We start from the raw sequence: 22,167 nt of genomic DNA, 5'->3' as shown, positions 1-22,167 counted from the left end.
CGGATCATACCAATATCAGGGGGGATTCACGCACAGTCGTAAATTCCCACAGTGTGCACTATGTGCTTCGAATATTGTGTGTACTTTTTGTTTTATACAGTTGTCAGCCAGGCATCTAGCTATGAAAAAATTACACTCCAAAAGACCCCGGGCTTCTGACAAAACAACCCGGGCTTAAGCCCAGTAAGCCACTCCCATGCTCCGCCCCTGATTCTGACAGTTGGATTGGTCTTATAGGTATATACAGGTCTAAGAGAAACATATCCTCCTACCCAGATGACCTCTTCAGGCAAGTTCTTGTTCTTTTATATTTCAACAAGACTATACTAAACTGCACACTGCAATTAGATGTGTTGTTACCATAAAATTCAAAATGACCTTATGTTTCCCTTAAAATTACACATTTTTATCAGGTCAAACTGTTGATATGTTTTCTATGTTTTATTGTAAATACAATCTGGTCTTGAGCAACAGTTGTCCAGGGTTTCTGAAGGTCTTTTGGGAGGTGTTCTGGGGATTTTGTTTGGACATTAGCTGCTATTTCCCTCATTTTCAGTCCAGTATTTATACCTGCTTTCAGAGGAATGTTTTGGTTTGTTGGTTTGTTTGTTTGTTAAGCCACTTAACTGTGACATATGAATCATTCAAGAATTTTAAAAAAGTCAACAAAAGCAATGGATGAACCAGTATTGTGTCTGCAGCAGCCTGTCAAGAAAAGTTATCTTCTTAAAAAAAAACTTTTACATTTCCCAATGGACTGTTAGCTAAAACTTTCTATATCTCTTAATGTACACTCTGTACTAAAAATAAATAAATCAGGAAACTGGAAGAGCAGAGGATAAAAGCAGAAGTGGCAGGCCTATAAAAAACAACTGTCTGCCACAGATGAACAGTATCTGAAAATGGTTTCCTTGAAAAAGAAGGGAAAATCCAGCAAAGACCTGGCACAGGACCAAAGACATCTGGACCTTGACTTGATCCATCTACTGTTCACTGAAGCTTCAGTAGGTGCATGGTGATTTAACATGCATGCAGCAATATCTGGAAACTGCCTCATTGGCAACAGCTTCATTTGTCAATATCACAATGCCAGTGCATTAAAAACAGGGATAAAAACACACACGATGGAACACTATCAGTCATGGATTTACATCCTCTAGATTACTGAAGCAGTGTGGGATCATATTGAGAGAGAACAGAACAAAATGAAGCCAACATCCAAAGAAGAGCTTTGAATGTCCTTCAATGAGCCTGGGAACTATTCCTGAAGACTGCTTAAAGAAATAACAAGAAAACCTGCACAAGAGAGTTCAGGCTGTGTTGAAGAATAAAGGTAGTAATACCAATTAATGACTTTAGAGCCCATTAGAACTGTACAAACTCTGAGTTTTTGCTTTATTTGCAGTACAGTATGATGATTCAAGAAATCACTGAACCCTTTTCCCTTTGTCCTAGCAAAGTATACATAAATGAGAGGTGATTACACATTATGCGCTCTATGTATTTTGCACACAGAGCACTGTACTTTGCACAAAGGTGTATGTCCTGTGCCAACTGTGCAAAAGCACATACAGTACAGTTATCACAGTATATTATCATGTATTGTGATAGCAGCTTTTAAAAAAATAATTAAAAAAAATCAGCGTTACACACATCCTGAACAGTTTTTCAATTTTAACTCTCCAAGATCAATAGAAATCAAATAATATTAATGACAGTAATACAGTAGTCCATTTTGACAACGTAAGATGTAAATGCAATACAATATTTTTTGAAGAAAAAAAATACGCAATCGACCACTTCCGCTTGATTGACCGGGGTGTCATCAACACTTCCTCAAAAAGCTTTGATGCAACTTCTGAGGAGTGCGAGGTGTTGCAAGACATAACCGTCCTTGAGCTGGCGGCTTCGGGCCTTTGCAAACCAAACAGAGTGACGTCACACTGGGTGTACAACGCGATCCTAAATCAGTGCGTGGCAGACTGGGTCGGGCTGGGCCAGCAGCGAAGGAAGGTGGAAAAAGAAGAAAACTTCTGGGTCGAAAAGGAATGATGTGGGATTCCGCGGAGCTTCTGCGCTCCCTTTCATTGCGCTGCGCTTCCACTTCAGAGAGAAATAACTGAGCTGCTCGAGTTTCCACGGAGTGGGTTTTCGTTTGGAGTGCGTGGTGCCAAAGTTGTCGCCCAGCAAGCTTGAATGTCAACACTATGGATCAGTCCGTCGCAATTCAAGAAACTTTAGAAAGGGAAGAAAACTGCATCATGGTATCCTTCCCGACTCACACGCATTGGTTCTTGGTTGACCAGCGAATCAAACTATAGATTACATGCTTCCAAAAAACCGCGTTTGACTGGCGCAACAGCTTTTCTGTCTGCTGAGCTCGAAATGGGGCCTGTTGGGTTGTGCCACTTGGCTGTCATCTTTCTGACTAAAGAGTAGCTTTACTTAGGCTTCTATCCGGGCATTGCAGTTGAGTGCACATGGAGTTTATTGGTGCTTTTGTTTTTAGATTAAAAACTAGTCTAGTCAGCAGTTCCTTCAAATAGGTAACATGTACTCAATACTGTAGTGAGACACGTTGTCCACAAGGTGGCAGCTGTGTGCTTTGTCTTTGTTGTCAGTGCTGGTGATCCTATAACTTCACTGTCATTGTCTTATTAAAGTAAGATGTGCATAAAAATATGTTTTCAAAACAAGGTGCAGAGAGTAGTTACTGTTACTGTCATTCCTCTTTTAATAATATGGTAATAACATGAAGTGTTGCATAATACCATAAGGAGTTTGGGTAGAGATACTGAAGCCAAGTTAAGAAGAGGATTTGAGCTAGCAGCAGTATGGCTTCATGCCAAGGAAGTGCCCCGCAGACACGATTTTTGCTTTAAGAGTGCTGATAGAGAAGTACAGAGACGATCAGGAGGAGTTGTGCTGAGTCTTTGTGGGTCTAGAAAAATCATATGATACGGTACTAAGAGAGAAACTTTGGTGCTGTATGAGGAAGTCAGAAGTGGCAGAGAAGTATGTGAGGGTGATACAGGACATGTATGAGGACAGCAAGACAGAGGTGAGGTGTGCGGTAGGAGTAACAGATGGGTTCAAAGCGGGGGTAAGATTGCATCATGGATCGGCTCTCAGCCCCTTCTTGTTTGCAGTGGAAATAGACAAGTTAACAGTTACTGCAGACGTTGTGATCTGCAGTAAGAGTAAGGAGCAGGTGGAGGTATGCTTTTGGGAAAAGAGGAATAAAAGTTAGTAGAAGTGAGACCAAATACATTTGTGAGAATGAGAGAGGGCCAGGTCTAAGATGCAAGGTGTGAGGGAGTGAGGTAGTTTAAATACATAGGATAAACCATCCAAAGTGACATATGGTTTTGAGACAGTGGCACTGATAAAAAAATTTAAAAAAAAGTCAGGAGACAGAGCTGAGAGCTGGAAAGATTTTTGTTGCGAACGACCAGGACAGGATTAGAAATGAGTATATCAGAGGCACAGCTCAGTTTGACTGGTTTGGAGCAAAAGGGGAAAGGGTCTTGAAGATGGCGCTGCGAGGCTCCCTCCAGGTGAAGACCACAAGATTCATGGATGTTGTGAAGGAGGACATGCAGAGGGTTGGTGTGACAAAACAGGATGCTAGGAATAAGATGATATGGAGGCAGATGATCTGCTGTGGCAACCCCTAAAGGAGAAGGAGGAGGAGAAGAACGTGAATTGTTGCATGTAAACGGGGAGAGGAAATTTGCTCTATAAATATGTTTATTAGCCTTATTTATATGCTGACATATAGATGTACTGGTTTATACTTTTGATATTACTCTGTGAAATTAAGAAATACTGTAAAAAGTGCAATAGTTACTTGTAAGGAATAGAAATCCAGTTTCACGTTCCCACTGTAGTAGACTTTGCTGAAAGGTTTTTTTTTTTCTGGCAGATAAATATGATATTAAACATCAAGTGTAAACAACATCTTTCTCCTTAACTAAAACGTAATCATGCTGTCCAATGTGATGTCCTCTTTGATGACACTACAGAGAGCAGACTGCTGGGGCTCGTGGAGTCTGCAAACGAGCATGCGTAAGTTTTAGTGGCTTGGTGGGGAAAAAATATCTCTGACATGAGTTCTTTGCAGTTTGTTTGAATTCAGTCTAAAAAGTGTTTTCTAAGAAGAGTGGGTGGCAGCAGTACCACCCACTGCTTAACACTGTACACTACAGAGTTACACTAACCTGCCTGACAAAGGTACCACAGTCATGGGATATTTTTTAGTGTGCATGTGTTAGCTCTAGTTAGGCAGAGAACTAACTGAAATACAGACTTCATTAAACAAATCTTAAAATTACAATGTAATGTTTTTACAGAATCTTCATTTATACCCATCGAAGAATGGCAATTACTGCTGACGATGTATTGCTGGAGGCCATAATACCCATCTCTGTCGACTTTGCAGTTGTCACAGGTGAATAGTGTTTAAATATTTTTTAGCTCATCTCAAATAAATATTCCCTTATGCTATTTCAACAGTGTACCTAATCAAAAATAATGTGACGGTAATTTCTCTGAAACATATTTCTCATACTACAATCTTTTTAGTTTCCTCACCAGAGGAACTTGTGGTTGTGGGTGAGTGTGCTAGTTTCCATTACAGCCCAATTAGAAATAAGCTGCATAACTGGTGCACCACACGATAATGAACATCTTGTTTTCGCCCCCTGCATTCTTCTTCTGATTTTAGGCGCTGATACCAGAGTTAGAATAAGCTACAAAGATGAAGAATTAGACCTCAAACTTCCTTTTGGCTCCAACTCGCGTCTCTTCCTCAGCGAAGTCAACAAGGCGTGGAGTGGTAGGTTAGCCCCTATATGATGTGTTTACATGACATCCAGCAAGAAACAAGAATAACCTTTGAAAGCTGTCGGTTCACTGGAATCAAGTATTAATTCGCAGTAGCACCAGCATCTTATTTGTTTAAGACAGGTCATTTGAATCTTAAGTGAAGAAGAGTGTGAAAAAGCACAAATATTTTGCTGTAGTAACCTATGTGAAACAATACATATTGAGTTAATAACCTAGAGGTTATATTATTCTGGAAAACCACATAATATATCTATTTGGAAAAAGACTCCTGGTTATTGCTGTTTTGGTGGTGACACTTCCCTGTGCGAGAATTGCTAGCAGGCAGAGAGGGAAGGGTGGAGTTTGGACAGTATACGCTGTTCTTACTTAATCTTTGTGCACATAGCTTTTAGCAATGGGACATGAAAATTAGACATGACAACAGTTAACAGGATAAGTTACTTCCTTTTTATTAGTTAATTTGCACCACAATTTTACAGCCTGCTTTCTGTTCATCTGAAAGTATCAGGCCGTTAAAGGTCAAAGATGGTGTGCTTTGTTATGGATGTGCCGCTTTTCCCACCAGTTCGCCGTTTTCATGGTGGAAGTCCCAAATGAACACAAGCAAAGACTGATGTGGGTTTTTTGCGGTATTCCCAGTAGAGCCCCAAAGGCTTTTAATTTGCTGTGGGACACCAGTGATGGTAAGAACAAATGGCATGCCGGCTGTTGTTAAAAAGAAAAATTCTCACGGTGAGCCCATAGAGGTGAATTTAACCATGGAGGTTGACTTACAGGGTAATTTACTTTGAAAACAAGACAAGGAATTTTAGGTGGTAGCTTTAAAATAAAGTTGCAAAATGCAACTTTTCTCATTCTTAACACTTTTCGTGTTGCCTTAAAGTGCACACCAGGCTCTTGTCGAATTTCTCATTAAGGCAAGAATCGTTTACAGTTCTTTTATCATTCTTTTCCTCCCTGCTTTTTTTCACAGATGTTTGCAGGACTCCCACACAGATACCCAAGTTTGACTGGATTACCAAGTACCAAAAAGACACTAGAGGACAGGAAGTTGTCAAACAAGCCCTCGCACCCATCGGCACAACTCTCACTAAACTCAACCAGCATGGAAAAACAGGTTTTTCACCTTATTTTAATTTGTATGTGCCGTCTGCCAACGTCTCCCTATGCAATAAAATGAACTGCACTAGAATTGGTCCACCAGCATCTGTGCAGTGGATGTTGGGACGTGTTCTCCATTTTGTCTCTTCGTGTGTGCAGTTTTTGCGTGTCAGTATTGCACCATAAATTACATCCAATTTTGCAAATGCCACTTCCTCTGAATTCAACTGACTCCATCTGAACGTGAGTTGAAAGGAGTCGAAAGGACATCTTGACGTGACAAAGCATGAAAACCACAGGAATAACCTGTATTTTTAATTTGTCCTTTTTTCATTCAATGCACCACAGTAAACTAGAGAGCGAGAGCTCACAGGGCCAACAGGCCTAACAGAAAATGTAGTGCAGTTATTGTTAACTGCTATTAACAATGAAAGAAAAAACATAACAAATTGAGAAGCCATGTGAGATATCTGAGTGTTTTTGTGCATTGCTTTTAAACAGAAAAGCTTCCCAACTTGTGTACGTTCCTCATGCTGTGTGATTTTAAGCAGATTTTAATCAATCATTATGCTTGTGCATTCTGTTTTACTGGCATGCTACTGCTGACAAGTATGCAAAACATGGAATGACCTTATACAAATCACACAGCATGTGATACCGTGTAAAACTCTGCGTGCAACATCTTTTGTCAGTCAAGTGCCACACAAACACACTTACCTCCATAACAAATAAACAAAAATCATTTTTAAATATGTATCTCTCGTTATATGTTTAATTTTCCTAATCTGATGCAATGTTGTTGAGTCTTCCGATTTCAATCTGCATAGTCGATTAGGTTTGTTTCGGTGTCTTATCTCTGCAGCGGTGGGAGTGTAAACTCCTCCCACTACTATAGCGTTTGGATTGAGACTGAGTGGACATTGGTCTTCTGCACAGAATGCGTGGGAGCAATAAATGGAGATGTCTATGGAGATGAGAGACTTTGGTATGGAAAAAAAACTATTCCTGGTTTAATTTGTTGATTTTGAGGAGGTGAAAGAAACGCTGGGGTCCCTGCCATCCGGCCGGGATAAGCTTGCTTCCTAGTTAATGCTAGCGTGCAGTTCTAGTTCTTCTGTCAAGAAATGCTAACTTTAGCCTCATTAGCTTAAGTGCTTATCGATGAAACTGGGTAATTTCACATCCATGTAGCAATGTGTTCGATACATTGTTTTTTCGCCGTGAATCATAGAATCATAGGCGCTCGGTTAAAGAGAACAGCAGCTAGCACTAGCACAGACTTCAGCACCGCGATATCATCGTCATTGTGTGGTTTTAAAAGAAGTGGAACACCTGTTAGGAAAAATGTTGCAACAACACGTTTTAGTGACACATTGTTGTGTCGTTCACCGAGAGGCTCTTTTTTTTTTTTTGTCTTGAATTTTGAGCCATTTGCACTTGTTGTCAGGGTATTTCCACGTTCACCCATTCACTCCCGACTTATCCTCTTAGCCGATTTAGCTTGTTAGCTTCAATCAGTTGCCTGTAAACTTTGTTCCCACCGGCTCTCTCTGTTATTATAGGTCTCCGTTTACTGTCTGCTTCGCCTTCAAAAAGAAAAGTCTGCATGTCATCCAATTAAAATATATGACGCTCCAACCGTTTATTAAGCAGATGTAAATTTACAGTTAAGTATTAAAAGAAAAAAATAATTCATATGAGCAATCTGACGTGTTTCTGCTTGTGAAGCAGTGTAATGATGAACTTTGGCCGGTTGTATTTTGTAGAGATATTCCTGCGTTAATACGGAAGAGAGCCCTCATAGAAGAGTTTGCCACTTATGCTACGTGTAGCTGCACACTTATAGAGGCATCCTGTGACAAATGGAGTGAGCAAGAGGTCATACAGCTGGATTTCCGCTGTATGGATAAAGATACTAAAGCCTGTGCAGGATGTACCATATAATGTTTTAAACGCATAGCCTCATACTGGTTGTACTGTTTTTAACTGTAAATTGTTTTTTTTTTTTTTCATCTAACAGATAAGCAGCTGTACTTTAAGCGAGAGAGAGAAAAACTTGTATGTCTTTAATAACGTGCATGCAACAGTATAACACCACAAGGTTTTGCAGTCATTTCCTTGCTGATTTGAGAATGCAGAAATATGATAAGATCTCCAGTCAGTAGCATGTGTGCATTTAATGCCACGAGATTTGTTTCAAAAGTTGTCTGCACGGCAGCAGGTATTCAAAAGTGAAGTAGAATGGACATACACATCCACTGACTTTTATTTATTGATGCATTTTGTGTGACACTGGGTAAGTGCTGTTTGACAGCTGCGTGTGGGTTGTGTGTGCAATAAGAGCATCTTTTGTAGTGTTTTCAAGAGCAATTTCACAGTTTGCTGGAAGTTCTGTCAGTCAAAGGGATTTTCTTGCTGACTGAAACAACAGAGTTGCTGTTTTTTAATTAAAATGTCAGAGTGTTAGTGTCAGGATTTTTAAATAGGGCTTAAAATGGCTTGAACTCTTAGCACCTTTTTTTTATGTTGACCTTTTCTTGGGGTTTGGTGCACATGTCACAGCCTGTCTTATTGGTAATTAGAGTGACATTTCCTAAAACAACGATGCAGAAAAAGTGACATCAACTGCCTGCTGAGGTGAAAGTAACAGCAGACTTTGATGCTGCAGCTGTTCTGCCAAAAGACATGTCTAATAAAAAAGAAAATAATCTATAAAACCAGTTTTATTAGCACGTGTTTTTGCTTTACTTTATTAAAATTACTATCTTATTATTGTTTGTGTTTCACTGGTTTATGCCTTGTCTGCTTTGTTGTCTTACTTCTTTAACCTTGTGTTTTACATAAATATGATTTCCTTTTTCTTTTTTTTCATGTCTCAAATGCTGCACATAGAAAAGAGTTACACACATATTGTAAAAACAGTAAGAGACCAGTTGGTTTTAAGTTTGTCATTTTAAAACAAATTTTGAGAAAAGAAATTCACTGTTGTGTTGTTGTTTTTTTTATGTAGATTGTATCTACTCTTTTGGGTCATTGCTTTGTACTGTCTAATGTAGCTTATTATAACTTTGTAGAATTTAATTTCCTGCTCAGAGAACCTGGCTTTCCCTTTCACTGGAGCCAGCTGTCTTGCCTGCCAAGCTTCAGGAGACAGGGGCATGCTGTCTAATACTTCGCACTCAGCCATTAAATCCAGCTACTTGGAATGCAGAAACCGTATCCATCTGCAGGAGGAGGCCTCAGTCGATTGCCCCCAACAACTAAGCTCTGACTTGGCATTTTTATGACTTATATTTATTCACATTTAGCTTAATTTTATTCTTACATTTTGGTTGTTTAAAGGCTGAAATATGAGTTTATTAATATATTAATAAAATATCTTAACCGGCTAAATGAAAATAGTACTTTGTTTGTGGTTCACTGTGCAGGCAGTTATGATTGCATAGCTGTCCTGCAATCATGTAATTAACCATTCTGTTTTATCTTTTCCTAAACAGAGAAATCATCAGACAAAAAAGTAACTTCAGAAAAAGAGAAAGGTTCCAACGGTGGCACACAGAAGTCCAGAGCGTCTGCCAACCAAGATAGGTGAGGAGGCCTTGAGAATCTTTTCATAATTTTTCAAGGGTGGGGAAGTCTTGCATTATACCCACACTAATACAGTTATATTTTAATACAAAGACAAAGACGGTGTCTGTTTTCGGTCCTGCTTTGCTTTGAGTTAATGTCTATTCCCTGTGCTGGAGTTAAGTTTCAGGATGTTCCTGGAAAACTGTATGATATGGGCATATTACATTTTCTCCTCTCAACTTAGCTCATCCCATATTGACCACCTGGAAATAGAGATTGTTGTCTTTGTTGTGTTGAACTGCTGTACATTAAGACTGTAGCTCTCCAGTAAGTATGGCTTAATGCATTTAGGCTAAAGACTATGCTGACTGTTAATACACAGCTGGAGATGAGCATTTCTAGCATCTCCCTAATTGTTAAAACATTCCCCCCCACCACCACCCTCCACTGCAAAAAAAAAAAAAAAAAAGAAAGAAAGAAAGAAAACAACCCTCTGTGACTCAGTTTTTCCATCTCAAATCACGCACGTTATTTCTTCTCTGGTGTGCAGCCTGGGCATCTCCACTCGAGAGGACCGGGATGACCTGGTGCGATCCTCCAGCCACACCCCATCAAACAAAGCTCACATACTAGCCATGCCGCAGTTTGGCCTGCGCGACAACCTTATCAAGTGTGAGCTGATGAAAAAAGAGGAACTGTACACTTTCTTGGAAAATCACAGGTATGTTGCTGTTTATTGTTTTTTGTGCCAGTGTGGCCCTGATTAAAAGTGTGTTTGGCTCATTGATAGAGGCACATAGATGTTGGTGATCTTAAAACTCCTGAATATTGCATAAGCATCATCAATATTTAAAAAAAAAAAGGTAGCAAAAAATGCTTCCTTGATGATGGTGGTAAGGCCTTGGTATTCTGGGTGGGGAAGTCTAATCTAAAGAGAAGTGATGTGATCTTTTCCTGTTTGTTCTTCTTGGTCTAAAGCAGTAAAAAAAAAGTCACTTTAAGCCGGACAACGTGTACATTATAGTAATTTGTTTTTAAGATCTACACTGTAAGCTTTAAAAGTTGGGGGAAAAAAACCACTCCCAAGTTTCCAACTTAGGTGAGTGCAGATATTTTTAAACTAGTTGTATTTCGATGTACTCTGGTGTTCAGTTTGAAAATCGAAAACAGGTTGTAAAATCTGTGGAAAAGATGGTTTATGCATGAAGACTCTGTGCCCGCAGTGTAACTGTTAACACAGTTTGGATGATAGAAGTGTTATGTAAAAAGCATGAGTCAACATCTGTGGGTTTGTCTTGCTGCGTGCTAAATTAAGCCGCACTGTCTCAGACGTTCTGAACACTCTGAAAATAGCTGTAACCATAATGGAAGGAATCTTGAATATGATAAACATGAGTGAGTTAGATCCAAAAGGGAAATATTTGTTTCCCATACATACATGTAAAAGGGTATGCTAAATATGTAATGTTGGACATATTTAAAAAGCCGTATATGATTAACAAGAAGTAAGCTAGTGTTGTGCCTTTAGTCAAAAACGGCCGACATTTAGTATCGTGCTTGCACACATGCATTTGTCTGCTTTTGTCTCGTTTTATACTGTATAGTTGGGACACGCTGGGGGGAAAAATCCATGCTGATATGAATATTATGAATAAAAGCTTTAGAAAAGCAGCAGTCCCAAGCTCCCTTTGTGTAAATATAGTTTCAGCTTTTCTCTGGTTAGCTGAGGCTCGGGCTGTGAAAGCAGAAAGTGTTTTAAGGTTCAGTGGCAGTCAGCACAAAATAAAAAGCCCCATGCTGCTCCTGTGAAAGAGCATTTGGAAAACAGCAGCCGCCTGAAGGTCAGAGACGCGGCACATTGAATGGAAGGAAGTTGCCTTTTTTTGAGCTGGACCTGTAGAATAAACCTCAGTGGGGATGTAAATGGCAAGGGCTCGACCCTCTCACGATTTCTCACGGCATGTTGCCTTCAGTATTCCGTTTAAATTGCAGTGAGGCTGCTCAGTGATCACAAGACATTTATGTGTTTGTCTTTGTACATTTTATGCAATAATATTGATTATTTAAATACAGGAAATGAGGATTTCTCTTTTGCATTTTTTTTTTATTCTTTCTGTTTCAACACTGTGTTTTGATTTCAGTACATTTTCTTTGTTTTCAATTTCGTTTTTCCCTACAGCTCTGCCCTCCACATTGGCTGATAGCTTAGCAAGTGATGGCCAAGAGTCAGAAAGTGGTGCAGCTCTATTTATGTTAATGGTTTTGTTTATGTGCATATTCTTTATAAAGTATTTACAGTTGTTTTTTTAAGATTAAAAACTAGGTCATTGATTAGTTTGTGTTCTTTTTTTAAGATGGTGTTACTATCTGCTAACACCTTTGACGAAGACCGACTGATAAATCTGCAGTTACCAGCCTGTAGCTATAAAATAAAGCAAAACCATGACACTAAGTCCCCTTTTCCATGACTACATTAGTACTTACTCTGATTGACTCGCGACGTTTTTCAGGGTTTTCCATTAGGTCATAGTACCAAGTACTAAAATGGGACCTGCTCGGCCAGGGCTCCAAGCAATCCGAGCAGGTACTAAAATGGGACTTCGTCAGACTGCTTGCCACTGATTAGCTGATCAGTGTCATCATTTGATGAGTTATGAGAGCATCTCGTTCACAAACATTCAAACCGCCATTTAAAGAAGAAGAAAAAGAAAGAAATTGCTACAAAAACAACACGTTGGTTCCCGAGTCTGAGGAAAAGCCACAGACTGAGCAGCAGGTATATTCTTGCCGTTTGTGTCACATACCAATTACATCAAGGGACGCTCGGACGCGTTGTTGTAACAACAGCCGAGCACATTAGGTTGGACTCCATTGTAATGGAAAACCAGTTGATTCGAGTCTAGTCTTGGCAAGTTGCGCCGAGTAGGTCCTAATGGAAAAGGAGCTTAATTGGAGATATCTGTACATGTTGTGATGAAAACAAACAAAGAAAGTTGTTTGTTGTTGTTGTTGTTGTTTTTTTGTTTTTTTTGACAATTTCTTTGTCCACATGATTGCAGTCTTCTTGCATCAATGATGCGGTCAAACAGAAACATACTATTATTTAGCCGCACTTATCTAGTTAACTGGCTAATATGGCATCGCAGCTCCACAGCTGCACCCACTAGTCATCTGTATATGTTGTGTTACAAATTGTTGTAACACACTATTTTAACAGTGTTGATTATTTCACAACCTCTAATGTCTGATACAAGTAGAAACTTGACACTACTTTCTGCCTGTTTGCCGTCATTCAGAAAGTTGCTGACCATTGGTTATCCAAGCTCATGACACCTGCCCACCCAGGATACTGTGTGTCCAGACAGAAACTAAAGAAGTCAAAAGCAACCTAGAAAACTTGACAAAGGAGTTTGAGAGAAATCCTGATCAGTGACAAAAAGGTTAAGGATTGGTGGAGGATTACATGTAGGACTCTTCCAGTATTTGTTGGTTTACCTTTGAAAGCAATTGCTTTCGTTTCAGGTTTTTTTTCTCCTATTCATTTTAATAAATGTTACTTCTGCAAAAGTGCAGTTGTGCTCTTAAACATACAAAAAAAAGAATTAAAATATCTAGAAATGAGTCACTGCTACAATAAAGCAGCAGGGCATAAGCTTGATATAGACTGACATTATTGTTTCACCATTTAACCACTGAGGGGGGGAGGGGCAAAGGAGGAGCCCGTCAAAGCTATAATTTTATTCCTTTGTTTTGTGCTCACTTTTCATCATTCTTTTGTTTCAGCTTTTTTCTTGGCACATACAATGTGAACGGACAGACACCAAAGGAAAGCCTCCGTCCTTGGCTGAGTTGCACTTCCGAGCCCCCTGACATGTACTGCGTGGGGTAAGTCATATTCTCCTGCTGAACAATAGCTGTGCACTGCTCCGCTTAATCCTATTACAAAGACAGACATTTACTCCTCAAACCTCTGACAGATGCATGCAGCCGTTGAGCCAGTTTTAAGTGCTGAAGACGCCTGCCCACTGATTTTTGCACTGTGTATCCACTAATCCGGCCTGTTTCAGTTTACCGCTTTGGTGTTAAGGAGCCAAAAAGTTTAGTCAGTACCATAGCACTTGTGGATGAAGTGGAAATCAAACCCTTAAAGTTTCACCATTTGCCCTTTTTTTTGCAGTTTTCAGGAGCTTGACCTCAGTAAAGAGGCTTTCTTCTTCAATGACACCCCCAAGGAACAGGAGTGGACAAAAGCTGTGTCTGAGGCATTGCATCCAGATGCCAAGTATGCCTTAGTAAGGATTTTTTTTTTCTCCCTCACATCTTGCAGTTCATTGTTATTAGTTGATATTTGAGAAGACTTGCGAATGTCACGATTCACACCACTGATCTTCATTTTAGAGGGCATGTTTGGTTTTCTTCTACATGGGCAACAGTCACACTTTAAAATAGTTTCCTGAAACTGATACAATGCATGCGTTACAGTTTCAAGAACTTCTAGCACCACCTTTCTGTGGTAATAATAATTATCATACAATCTTATTACATCGATTATTACTCAGTTTATTTCTAATAGGAGTTATTATATCCCTGTTGCTTTCATAAGCTTAGTCAGTTAGGTTACTTTTTTGATCTGCCTCTTTTTCTTGTCTTTTGTCTTCACTTTTGTGTTCTTCCTCATTCTTAGAGTACCGACCAGCACATTAGCTTCCTCTTTTTATAGCTCTGGTTGTTGTTTTTTTGTTTTTTTTATTCAAATCGCCTTAAACGCCACATGATATATGCCAGGTCACCATCCTGTCAGTTTGTTGGATTTTTTTTTTCTGCATCCACTGCGAGTTCTCTGACTAAAGCACACTTGGCTGCTCTGTTTCTGACACTTTAACTCTTACATAAGTTAAAGCTATTATGAAGTACTTAGCGCTCCTCATACACAACTGTGTCTTATTCTGAGATGTGATTCTCCGCTTCCGTTTTACTGTTCCTAGTAGTTGACGCTGACAAAGTGCTGATATAAGCAACAGAAACTGCACTAAAGCATCTCTGATCATGTCTTGTGGCTACACAATCTCTTGAGTTCCAGTGCAACATCAAAACTGTTTTCATTTAACCGCAAGAAATCATTTGTATACTGTTGGTCTGTTTCTGCAGGTGAAGTTGGCGCGCCTGGTGGGCATTATGTTGATCTTCTTTGTGAAGAAGGAGCATGCAGAATTCATCTCAGACGTGGAGGCTGAGACTGTAGGCACTGGCATCATGGGGAGGATGGTAAGGACAGTATTTCAAACTCTCTTTGTGCACAAGTCATCATATAGGTTTCTGGTATTGTGCAAAGTCATTAAGTTGATGTCTGTGGTGTCTGACCACGGGATTTGGTTGCGTGACGGTTAACACTGTTGCCTCAGAGTAAGAAGTTGCTTTGTTCAAATCCAGCATCTGGCCAAGACCTTTCTGTGTGGTGTATGCATGTGCTCCCCATGCATGTGTGGGTTCTCTCCAGGGTACTCACACAGTCAAAAGCAATGCATTTAGTCAGGGTTAGGTTAATTGATGATTCCATATTGCCTATGGGTTTATAATCAGGGGTGCACATAAGTGGTCCGTAGGTGCGCATTCGCTGTCAAAATAAAAGACGCACACCAGATAAGAAGTTGCAACGCGCGTTTGCGTACATATAAAAGGCACTGTTTTTGTCCGCTAGAGTGGCATTTTCAGGGCATATTCTGCACCACATCTCTGTGTGTTCATCATTTGTTTGAAGCCAGCTCACCTCCTGCAACCACTTTTCCGAGAATACGCGCTTCTTTTGAGGTTCGGACTCCTTCTGACATTTCTTTGGAGGTGGAGGAACACCAAAGTAATTGCTGAAAGGAGCTTGCTTCTTCGACATCTTTAAGAGTTCTAAACAAATGTCCTCCTCCAGAAAATCTTATGTACGCAAATGCAAGTTGCAACTTATTATCTGGCCACTGACCACTTATGTGCACCCCTGTTTATAATGGACCTGTCCAGGGTGTACCCCACCTCTTACCTCATGGTAGCAGTAATAGGCTCCAGCCCCACCATGACCCTGAATCTGAGAAATGATTGGATGGAATTGGAAATAATTTCTTAGAAATAAACCATACAGAGTCAGGAGCTTTAGGTCAGGGGTTCTCAACATTTTGTGGGCTAAGGACCTGGCACAGGGAAAACATTCTTTAAGGATCCCAAAAAATCCTATATTTTGTTGGGTTGAGCTTACTGTCAGGTGACCATGTAGGCTTATCAGCCAAGGTATGCAAGCAGCAGGAAAAATTAATTTTACCCTAATATTATTGAGGGATTTCCCCCACCCAGATCAGTTGACATATTCCACAATTATATTAGCATTTATATTCAGCTAGAAATGATGTAGGAACTAGTACAGGCTGGTTTTACTGCATAAATTGGCAAATATTCTGCAGTGCTTGGGTGTGGGTCCTTGTACACATTCTGCCTTTCTGTTTTAGATTATGTCAATAGCATTGTTTTAGTTCCACATTGAAATGATTTTCCTCATATACATATAAACAGGAAGTGTTGAGTATTAGCATTTACATGAAAATTGAAATGATGAAAGAAAACAAAAATTGGGCTTATGCTATGATGTCTGTCAACTGCCATACAATTTTTATTTTTATTTTTTTATAACTGCCTCATGTATTGCCATTTACCAAGATGGCAATGCATGAGGCAGTTTTTAAGCACAAACAATCTCCTGTGATGATGAAAAGGCATCTCTACTTCCTGTGAACTATTCACTTCAGTGCTTATTCATCCATGAAGCTCTTCCTACAGTAGCTTCAACTTTATTTCTCATACACTGGTGCAGGAAAGGTTATTCTTAACTCATGCAACCGTGCTTACTTAGCAGTCCCTGCAGAGTAGAGCAGATGGCTGGCTAGGGACCAGTGGGAGGGGGGTAGAGCTATGTAAGGTCACTCCATCCTTTCCTGCAGTAATGGGACACTAGTTTATGAATTGCAGCAAGAAATATCCAAAACATGCCAAGCATGAAATTGTTTGCATAATATTGACTTATTGTTTAGCAGATGAGTAAAATCATAGTAAATAAAAACATTTAGTTATTTTATTTTAGTGTTTGCGGAGGCATTTCAGTGTTTTCTGTCCATTCTAATCAATTACTGATTCACAGGGAAACAAGGGAGCTGTGGCAATCCGTTTTCGCTTCCACAACTCTGATATCTGCGTGGTCAATTCCCACCTTGCTGCTCATGTTGAGGAATATGAGAGACGTAATCAGGACTATAAGGATATTTGCAGTCGTCTTCAGTTTCGCCAACCTGACCTCACCCAGGCGCCACTCACTATCATGAAGCACGAGTAAGTAGCTGTCATTTTAAAATTTACATTGTGAATCAAATAAATAAATACAAGTTTCTCGTATTTATGACTATTTCATTAGAATTTGTGTTCTGTTTCTGAATTAGTGTTATTTTATGGATCGGGGACCTCAACTACAGAATTAGTGAGCTTGACGTTGACAACGTGAAGGGTCTCATCAGCAAGAAGGACTTTGAAACTCTGCACAGTTTCGATCAGGTAATATTAATTATGGTTTCCTGATGTGTTTTGTATTCAAACGTGTTTGTGAGCAGTGATATTTACCTATTGCGTGTGGTCATCAGCTCAAGAGGCAGATCGACGAGGAGGCTGTGTTTGTGGGATTTGAGGAGGGGGAGATTGATTTCCAGCCCACCTACAAATATGACACTGGCTCTGACAGTTGGGATACAAGGTAATCTTCTCACATGGAGGCATTGTAAGTCATTCCATGTCAGTGTTCGTAGCAAAAGGTAAACTGATAACAGAAAGAAGTAGCAGACATACTATCATTGTAGTTCGAACACTATAGCTGCTTGTGTTATCATCACATTTTTTGTGACACACCAGTGATTCAGATCAGCCCACATTTCTTTTCCTTCTCTGTTGAGACATTTCTGTCTCATCAATTGTTAAATGGTTGGAGCTTCCTGCTCTGCAAACAATTATCCCTCTAATCAGAGCTGCTTAACTCTGGTTTTTGTCTATAGTATTTACTGAAGGATAGCCTCAAGAGAATACCATAGTAGCATTATAATAGAAATGTCAGGCTTGAGGTTGATGACTGCAGCATTGCAAAGACAATGCAGAGTGATTTTTGACCGTTAAGACTGTTTAGAAAGCTCTGCTGTGTTTAAAGTTTTTTTCCATTTTGTTTTTTGATAAAATGTTTGTTGAATACACTCACAGCTACTTTATTAGGTACACATTAGTAGTGTCATCCATTAATTGTTTCAACAAGGTGATGGAAAAATTCCTCACAGATTTTTATGCATTGACATGATAGCTTCACATAACTGCTGCAGATTTGTAGGCTGCAAATCAGTGATGCAAATTAGTTCCACCACATCGCAAGGGTGCTTTATTGGATTGAGATCTGGTGACTGTAGAGGCCATTTGAATGCAGTGACATGCTGTTATTCCTTGTTACACACACTATTCTGCTGGAAGCAGCCATAGGAGGATAGGTAGACTGTGGTCATAAAGGGATGGACAGTGTTAGTAATTATACTCAGGTAGGTTGTGAGGTTTAAACTATGCTCCCAATTCTGGAATATTCCAAATAAACCTTCTGGCACCAGTGACCATGCTGTTCTGACCTTTTTTCTCCCATACTCTGATGCTTGTTATAAGCTTGTAAATGCCTAAATGTATTGAGCTGCTGTCACATAATTGGCTGAATGGATATTTTCATTAACAAGCAGTTGAATATGTATACCTAATAAAGTGGCCAGCGAGTGTGTGTACAAGAGCTACATTGCCTAAGAATTGACTTGAGCAATGTAAGGAAAAAAACTACATCTCATTTGCATCAGTGTCCTTTATAAATTGGTTTAGCCATCCGATGTGGCCCTGAACTGTGAGCTTTGTTGTGTAATATTCAGTACTCTTGCAACACCTCACAAGAGAATCTCCCTGCAGGGATTGTGTCATTAATTCTGATAATGGATAAATGGAGTCAGAGATAATTCCTGCCTTCATTGTTTTATTGCTTTGTAATAAAATAGACACTTGGGAACTAATGTTTGCCATTTATTTTGAACTTAGTGAAAAATGTCGTGTCCCTGCGTGGTGCGATCGTATCCTGTGGAAAGGAAAGAACATAAAGCAACGGCATTACCAGAGTCACATGACTCTGAAGACCAGTGACCACAAACCTGTCAGCTCCCTGCTCATCATTGAGGTAAATGATTTAGCTGAAGAGCTTTTTTTTATTTATTTATTTATTCTGTGGCTTTTTTTAAGTACACATTATTTCTTTGCTTTTACTTAATCCTGTTTTTCTTCATCCTGCAGATCAAGAGGATAAATAGTGAGGATTATAAGAAGACCTTTGAAGAAATTGTTCGTGATATTGACAAAATGGAGAATGAATGCATTCCATCTGTAACCTTGTCCAAGCGAGAGGTAAAGCTTCACCTTACGATTCTCCCTGGCATTAAAATAAAATACATAATAATAAAAAAAATAATGAAAGAGTGCATTATGCAGACATTCAAAGGATACAATAGCTTCACATGATCTGAAGGAAAAAACTTTTTTTTTTATCTTTGCTCATAAATCTGCTTCCCCCCCCCCCCCCCCCCCCCTTTTTTTCTGTTTTTTTTTTTCTCAGTTCCACTTCAAGGACGTGAAGTTCATGCAGCACCAGGCAGAGACGTTGAGCCTCTTGAATGACGGGCAGGTCCCATGTCAGTTTGAGTTTATTCCAAAGCCGAATGAGTTCACATACAGCAAGCCCTGGCTCACAGCCAACCCCCCCAAAGGCTTTATTGCTCAGGGTGAGTAACACGTCATCGTTGTGTAAAAACCAACAAATTTAATTTTAATAAAACATTAATCCATTAGCCTGGTCATATAGAAAGAGACTGACTTGGATTTAAGTGGCAGACTCCTTTGAACTGACAGATTATGCTTATTATAGTGTCTTTGAAATCCTCAAAGAGTACTACGTCATAATTGCTTGTTATGACCACAGTATAACATAACAACTGACTGGAGCAGCCTTCTCTTTAATTTGCGCTTCTCTCTAAATATCTAGGTGGTTCTGTGGATATTGACCTTGAGGTTTTCGTAAATCGCACAACAGCACCTGAGCTTAACTCTGGCAAGCAGGAGATTGAAGACATCCTGGTGCTCCATCTAGAGCGGGGCAAGGACTATTTTATCTCTGTGACAGGAAACTACCTGCCAAGCTGTTATGGCACTTCTATCCATGCACTATGTCAGCTGAGGGAGCCCATTCAAGACATTCCACAAGAGACCCTCCTTCAACTGGTTAGTGCTCACTTGAAATACCTCTATTGTATTCATTGTTGCCTCAGGGGCTTCATTATAGTAGTTTTGAGGATTGGAGACTAATTAAGCTGTAACTAAACTGCCTTTCATTCTGTTTTTTCCTTCCCAATATCAGGCAGAGTTGCCTATAAAGGAGAACGCAGCAAACACTGAAAAGCCTCTTGACATTCCTAAAGAACTTTGGATGATGGTGGATCACTTATTCCGCAATGCAGTCAAACAGGTCAGAAAATTGATGGTGATGTAACAGTGTTGCAATAAAATCAAACAATACTATGCTCCTACTTTGTTTTATAGTGTCCACTTCATGTGAATTGCACTACACTTGGCTTCCTGCCAGCTTTTTGTGATTAAGGATAAATAGACTGAATGAAGATCCTTGCAATGAATTTATTCTGCTGCATTAGCCACTGCGCTTCAAATAATTTCTTTAGCTGAAGGGAATCTGTGGTGTATAATGAGAGAACGAGTCTGAATGTATTGTCCTCTATTTGCAGGAAGACATATTTCAGCAACCTGGACTCCGGATTGAATTTGCTGAAATAAGGGATTGCCTTGACACGGGGATGCCAGAGTCCCTCCGTATCCTTTCAAAACTATAATAAAATTAGCAGAAAAATATTGTTTGTCCTTGTAGAATATTTGAAGAAGTCACAGAGCACAGTCAGTACATATGTTTTATTTTATCTTAAGAGCATTAAATCTATATTGGATGGGTTTTAGCAGCCCTGTAATAATCAACATTCAGGATTTAAATGCAAATAAATTGGCTCTGAAAGTTGGGACCTTAGATGACCATAGCTTATTACAGAAAGTAATAAGCTTGATTTTTCGAATACTCTGTATTGCTGTTTAATCCATGTAATTGCAAACGTGTTGTTTTGAATGTTGCTTAGAATGTAATACTGTTTGTTTTGGGAGGGGGGGGTTAAGTATAATTTATGTTGTACTTTTATGTGATATGTAATTTTTTTTTCTTAAAATTTGCTACCTTGACCCTGCTACTCTTGACCTGCAGCGGGTAGTAATCACTCAGTAGCAGAGGCCTTGCTTCTGTTCCTAGATGCCCTCCCAGAGCCTGTGGTTCCCTACTCATTTTACCAACGCTGCCTTGAATGCTGCACCAGTGCCAGCCAGTGTGAGCAAGTAAGGAAAAAAAAAGAACAGAGTTAGTCACCCATTTCTACTAATCCTACATTAAATTGTAAAAGTTAAAAGTATTGTATTTTTTGTCTAGGTTATTTCCATGCTACCTCAGTGCCATAAAAACGTGTTCAACTATTTAGCTGCCTTTCTCCGTGAGCTTTTGAAGAATTCAGCTATCAATCGATTAGATGTCAGCATCCTGGGTAAGAACATGAAGCAAGCAGTTCCTTTGATTTATAAATGTGTTATTACTACTTTGTGCTTTAGGCAACATTTTACTTTGTGACTTTTTTATTGCTCAGTGTAAAGCTGGGGACTTGTGTAAAGATGTCCTTTGTGCTAATCTGTTCCACCAAATAAAGGTTGATTGTGAACTAAAGTATAGCAGGAAAATGAACTTCAGTTAAAAGAAATGTATCTATTTAAAACATTTTGTCATTTGCTGTGTTACATTCCTTGAAATGTCAAAATTATTACAGACACTATGTTTTTATGAATGATTTTTCTATACTGTGTAATATGAACAATATATTTTCTTTATGTGTAGCCACCATTTTTGCCTCCTTGCTTCTGAAGTCACCTGCAAAGCAGGATCTTGCTGAGAAGAGGAAGACTCAGGAGTTCTTTCAGCACTTCCTGACCCAAAGCTCCTCCTAGATGGAGGGCTTGTCCCCCTTGCTGAAGCTGAACACTAAAAACTGTAAACGTCCAGTATTTGAAATAACTGTAATGATTTGATATCCTCTTTGTATAACTATGTAGAGTTATTACTGTCAGTGATGTTTCTTATTTCTAATCACTTTATTTCAAAACCAAGTTTGTGATCAGTTGATGCAGAATTTATTGTATATCATTGAGCATATGTAGAAGCCTAACAAATTTTAATGTATGTATATTTTATTTAAAAAGAACAATTTGTATTTTCATGTCTCTGATCTAAAAAGTGTATTGTTTTTATATATAAAATGTCTGCAAACACGTTGTGTGTTGGTAGTAATTTTTTTCTAATGAAAATTGTATTATTTGCTAAAATAAATCAACACTAAATATAAAAGCGAAACCCCTTCCCTACAATCATCTTATGGAATTTTTTAACATTGTTATTTAGCGTTAGTTATACAT

General features: G+C 39.2%; 1 protein-coding gene across 2 annotated transcripts; it reads left to right on the top strand.

Moving 5' to 3' along the window:
• The first annotated feature begins 1,868 nt into the window (after positions 1 to 1,868).
• On the top strand, positions 1,869 to 22,030 carry inpp5b (inositol polyphosphate-5-phosphatase B). Of its 2 annotated transcripts, XM_085423457.1 has the most exons (23): positions 1,869 to 2,265; positions 3,990 to 4,068; positions 4,353 to 4,450; positions 4,585 to 4,614; positions 4,727 to 4,837; positions 5,822 to 5,965; positions 9,447 to 9,537; positions 10,070 to 10,240; positions 13,303 to 13,404; positions 13,697 to 13,811; positions 14,668 to 14,784; positions 16,694 to 16,881; positions 16,989 to 17,100; positions 17,187 to 17,296; positions 18,649 to 18,784; positions 18,898 to 19,008; positions 19,217 to 19,382; positions 19,643 to 19,878; positions 20,015 to 20,122; positions 20,397 to 20,481; positions 20,918 to 21,045; positions 21,137 to 21,248; positions 21,593 to 22,030. In XM_085423457.1, the coding sequence occupies exons 1-23, from the start codon at positions 2,208 to 2,210 to the stop codon at positions 21,700 to 21,702; spliced, it is 2,718 nt and encodes a 905-aa protein (XP_085279583.1). In that variant the 5' UTR covers positions 1,869 to 2,207; the 3' UTR covers positions 21,703 to 22,030. The 2 variants fall into 2 exon arrangements, with proteins under 2 accessions (XP_085279583.1, XP_085279584.1); XM_085423458.1 differs by lacking the exons at positions 1,869 to 2,265; positions 3,990 to 4,068; positions 4,353 to 4,450; ... (1 more) ...; positions 4,727 to 4,837; positions 5,822 to 5,965 and adding an exon at positions 5,998 to 6,934.
• Positions 22,031 to 22,167: the final 137 nt, after the last annotated feature.

The sequence above is a fragment of the Rhamphochromis longiceps genome, linkage group LG11 (genome assembly GCF_057381845.1).
Source record: "Rhamphochromis longiceps isolate RC_006_pf linkage group LG11, R_longiceps_female_GT1.1, whole genome shotgun sequence".
In the NCBI taxonomy this organism is placed as follows: domain Eukaryota; kingdom Metazoa; phylum Chordata; class Actinopteri; order Cichliformes; family Cichlidae; genus Rhamphochromis; species Rhamphochromis longiceps.
This window is presented reverse-complemented; position numbering and strand designations above follow the sequence as displayed.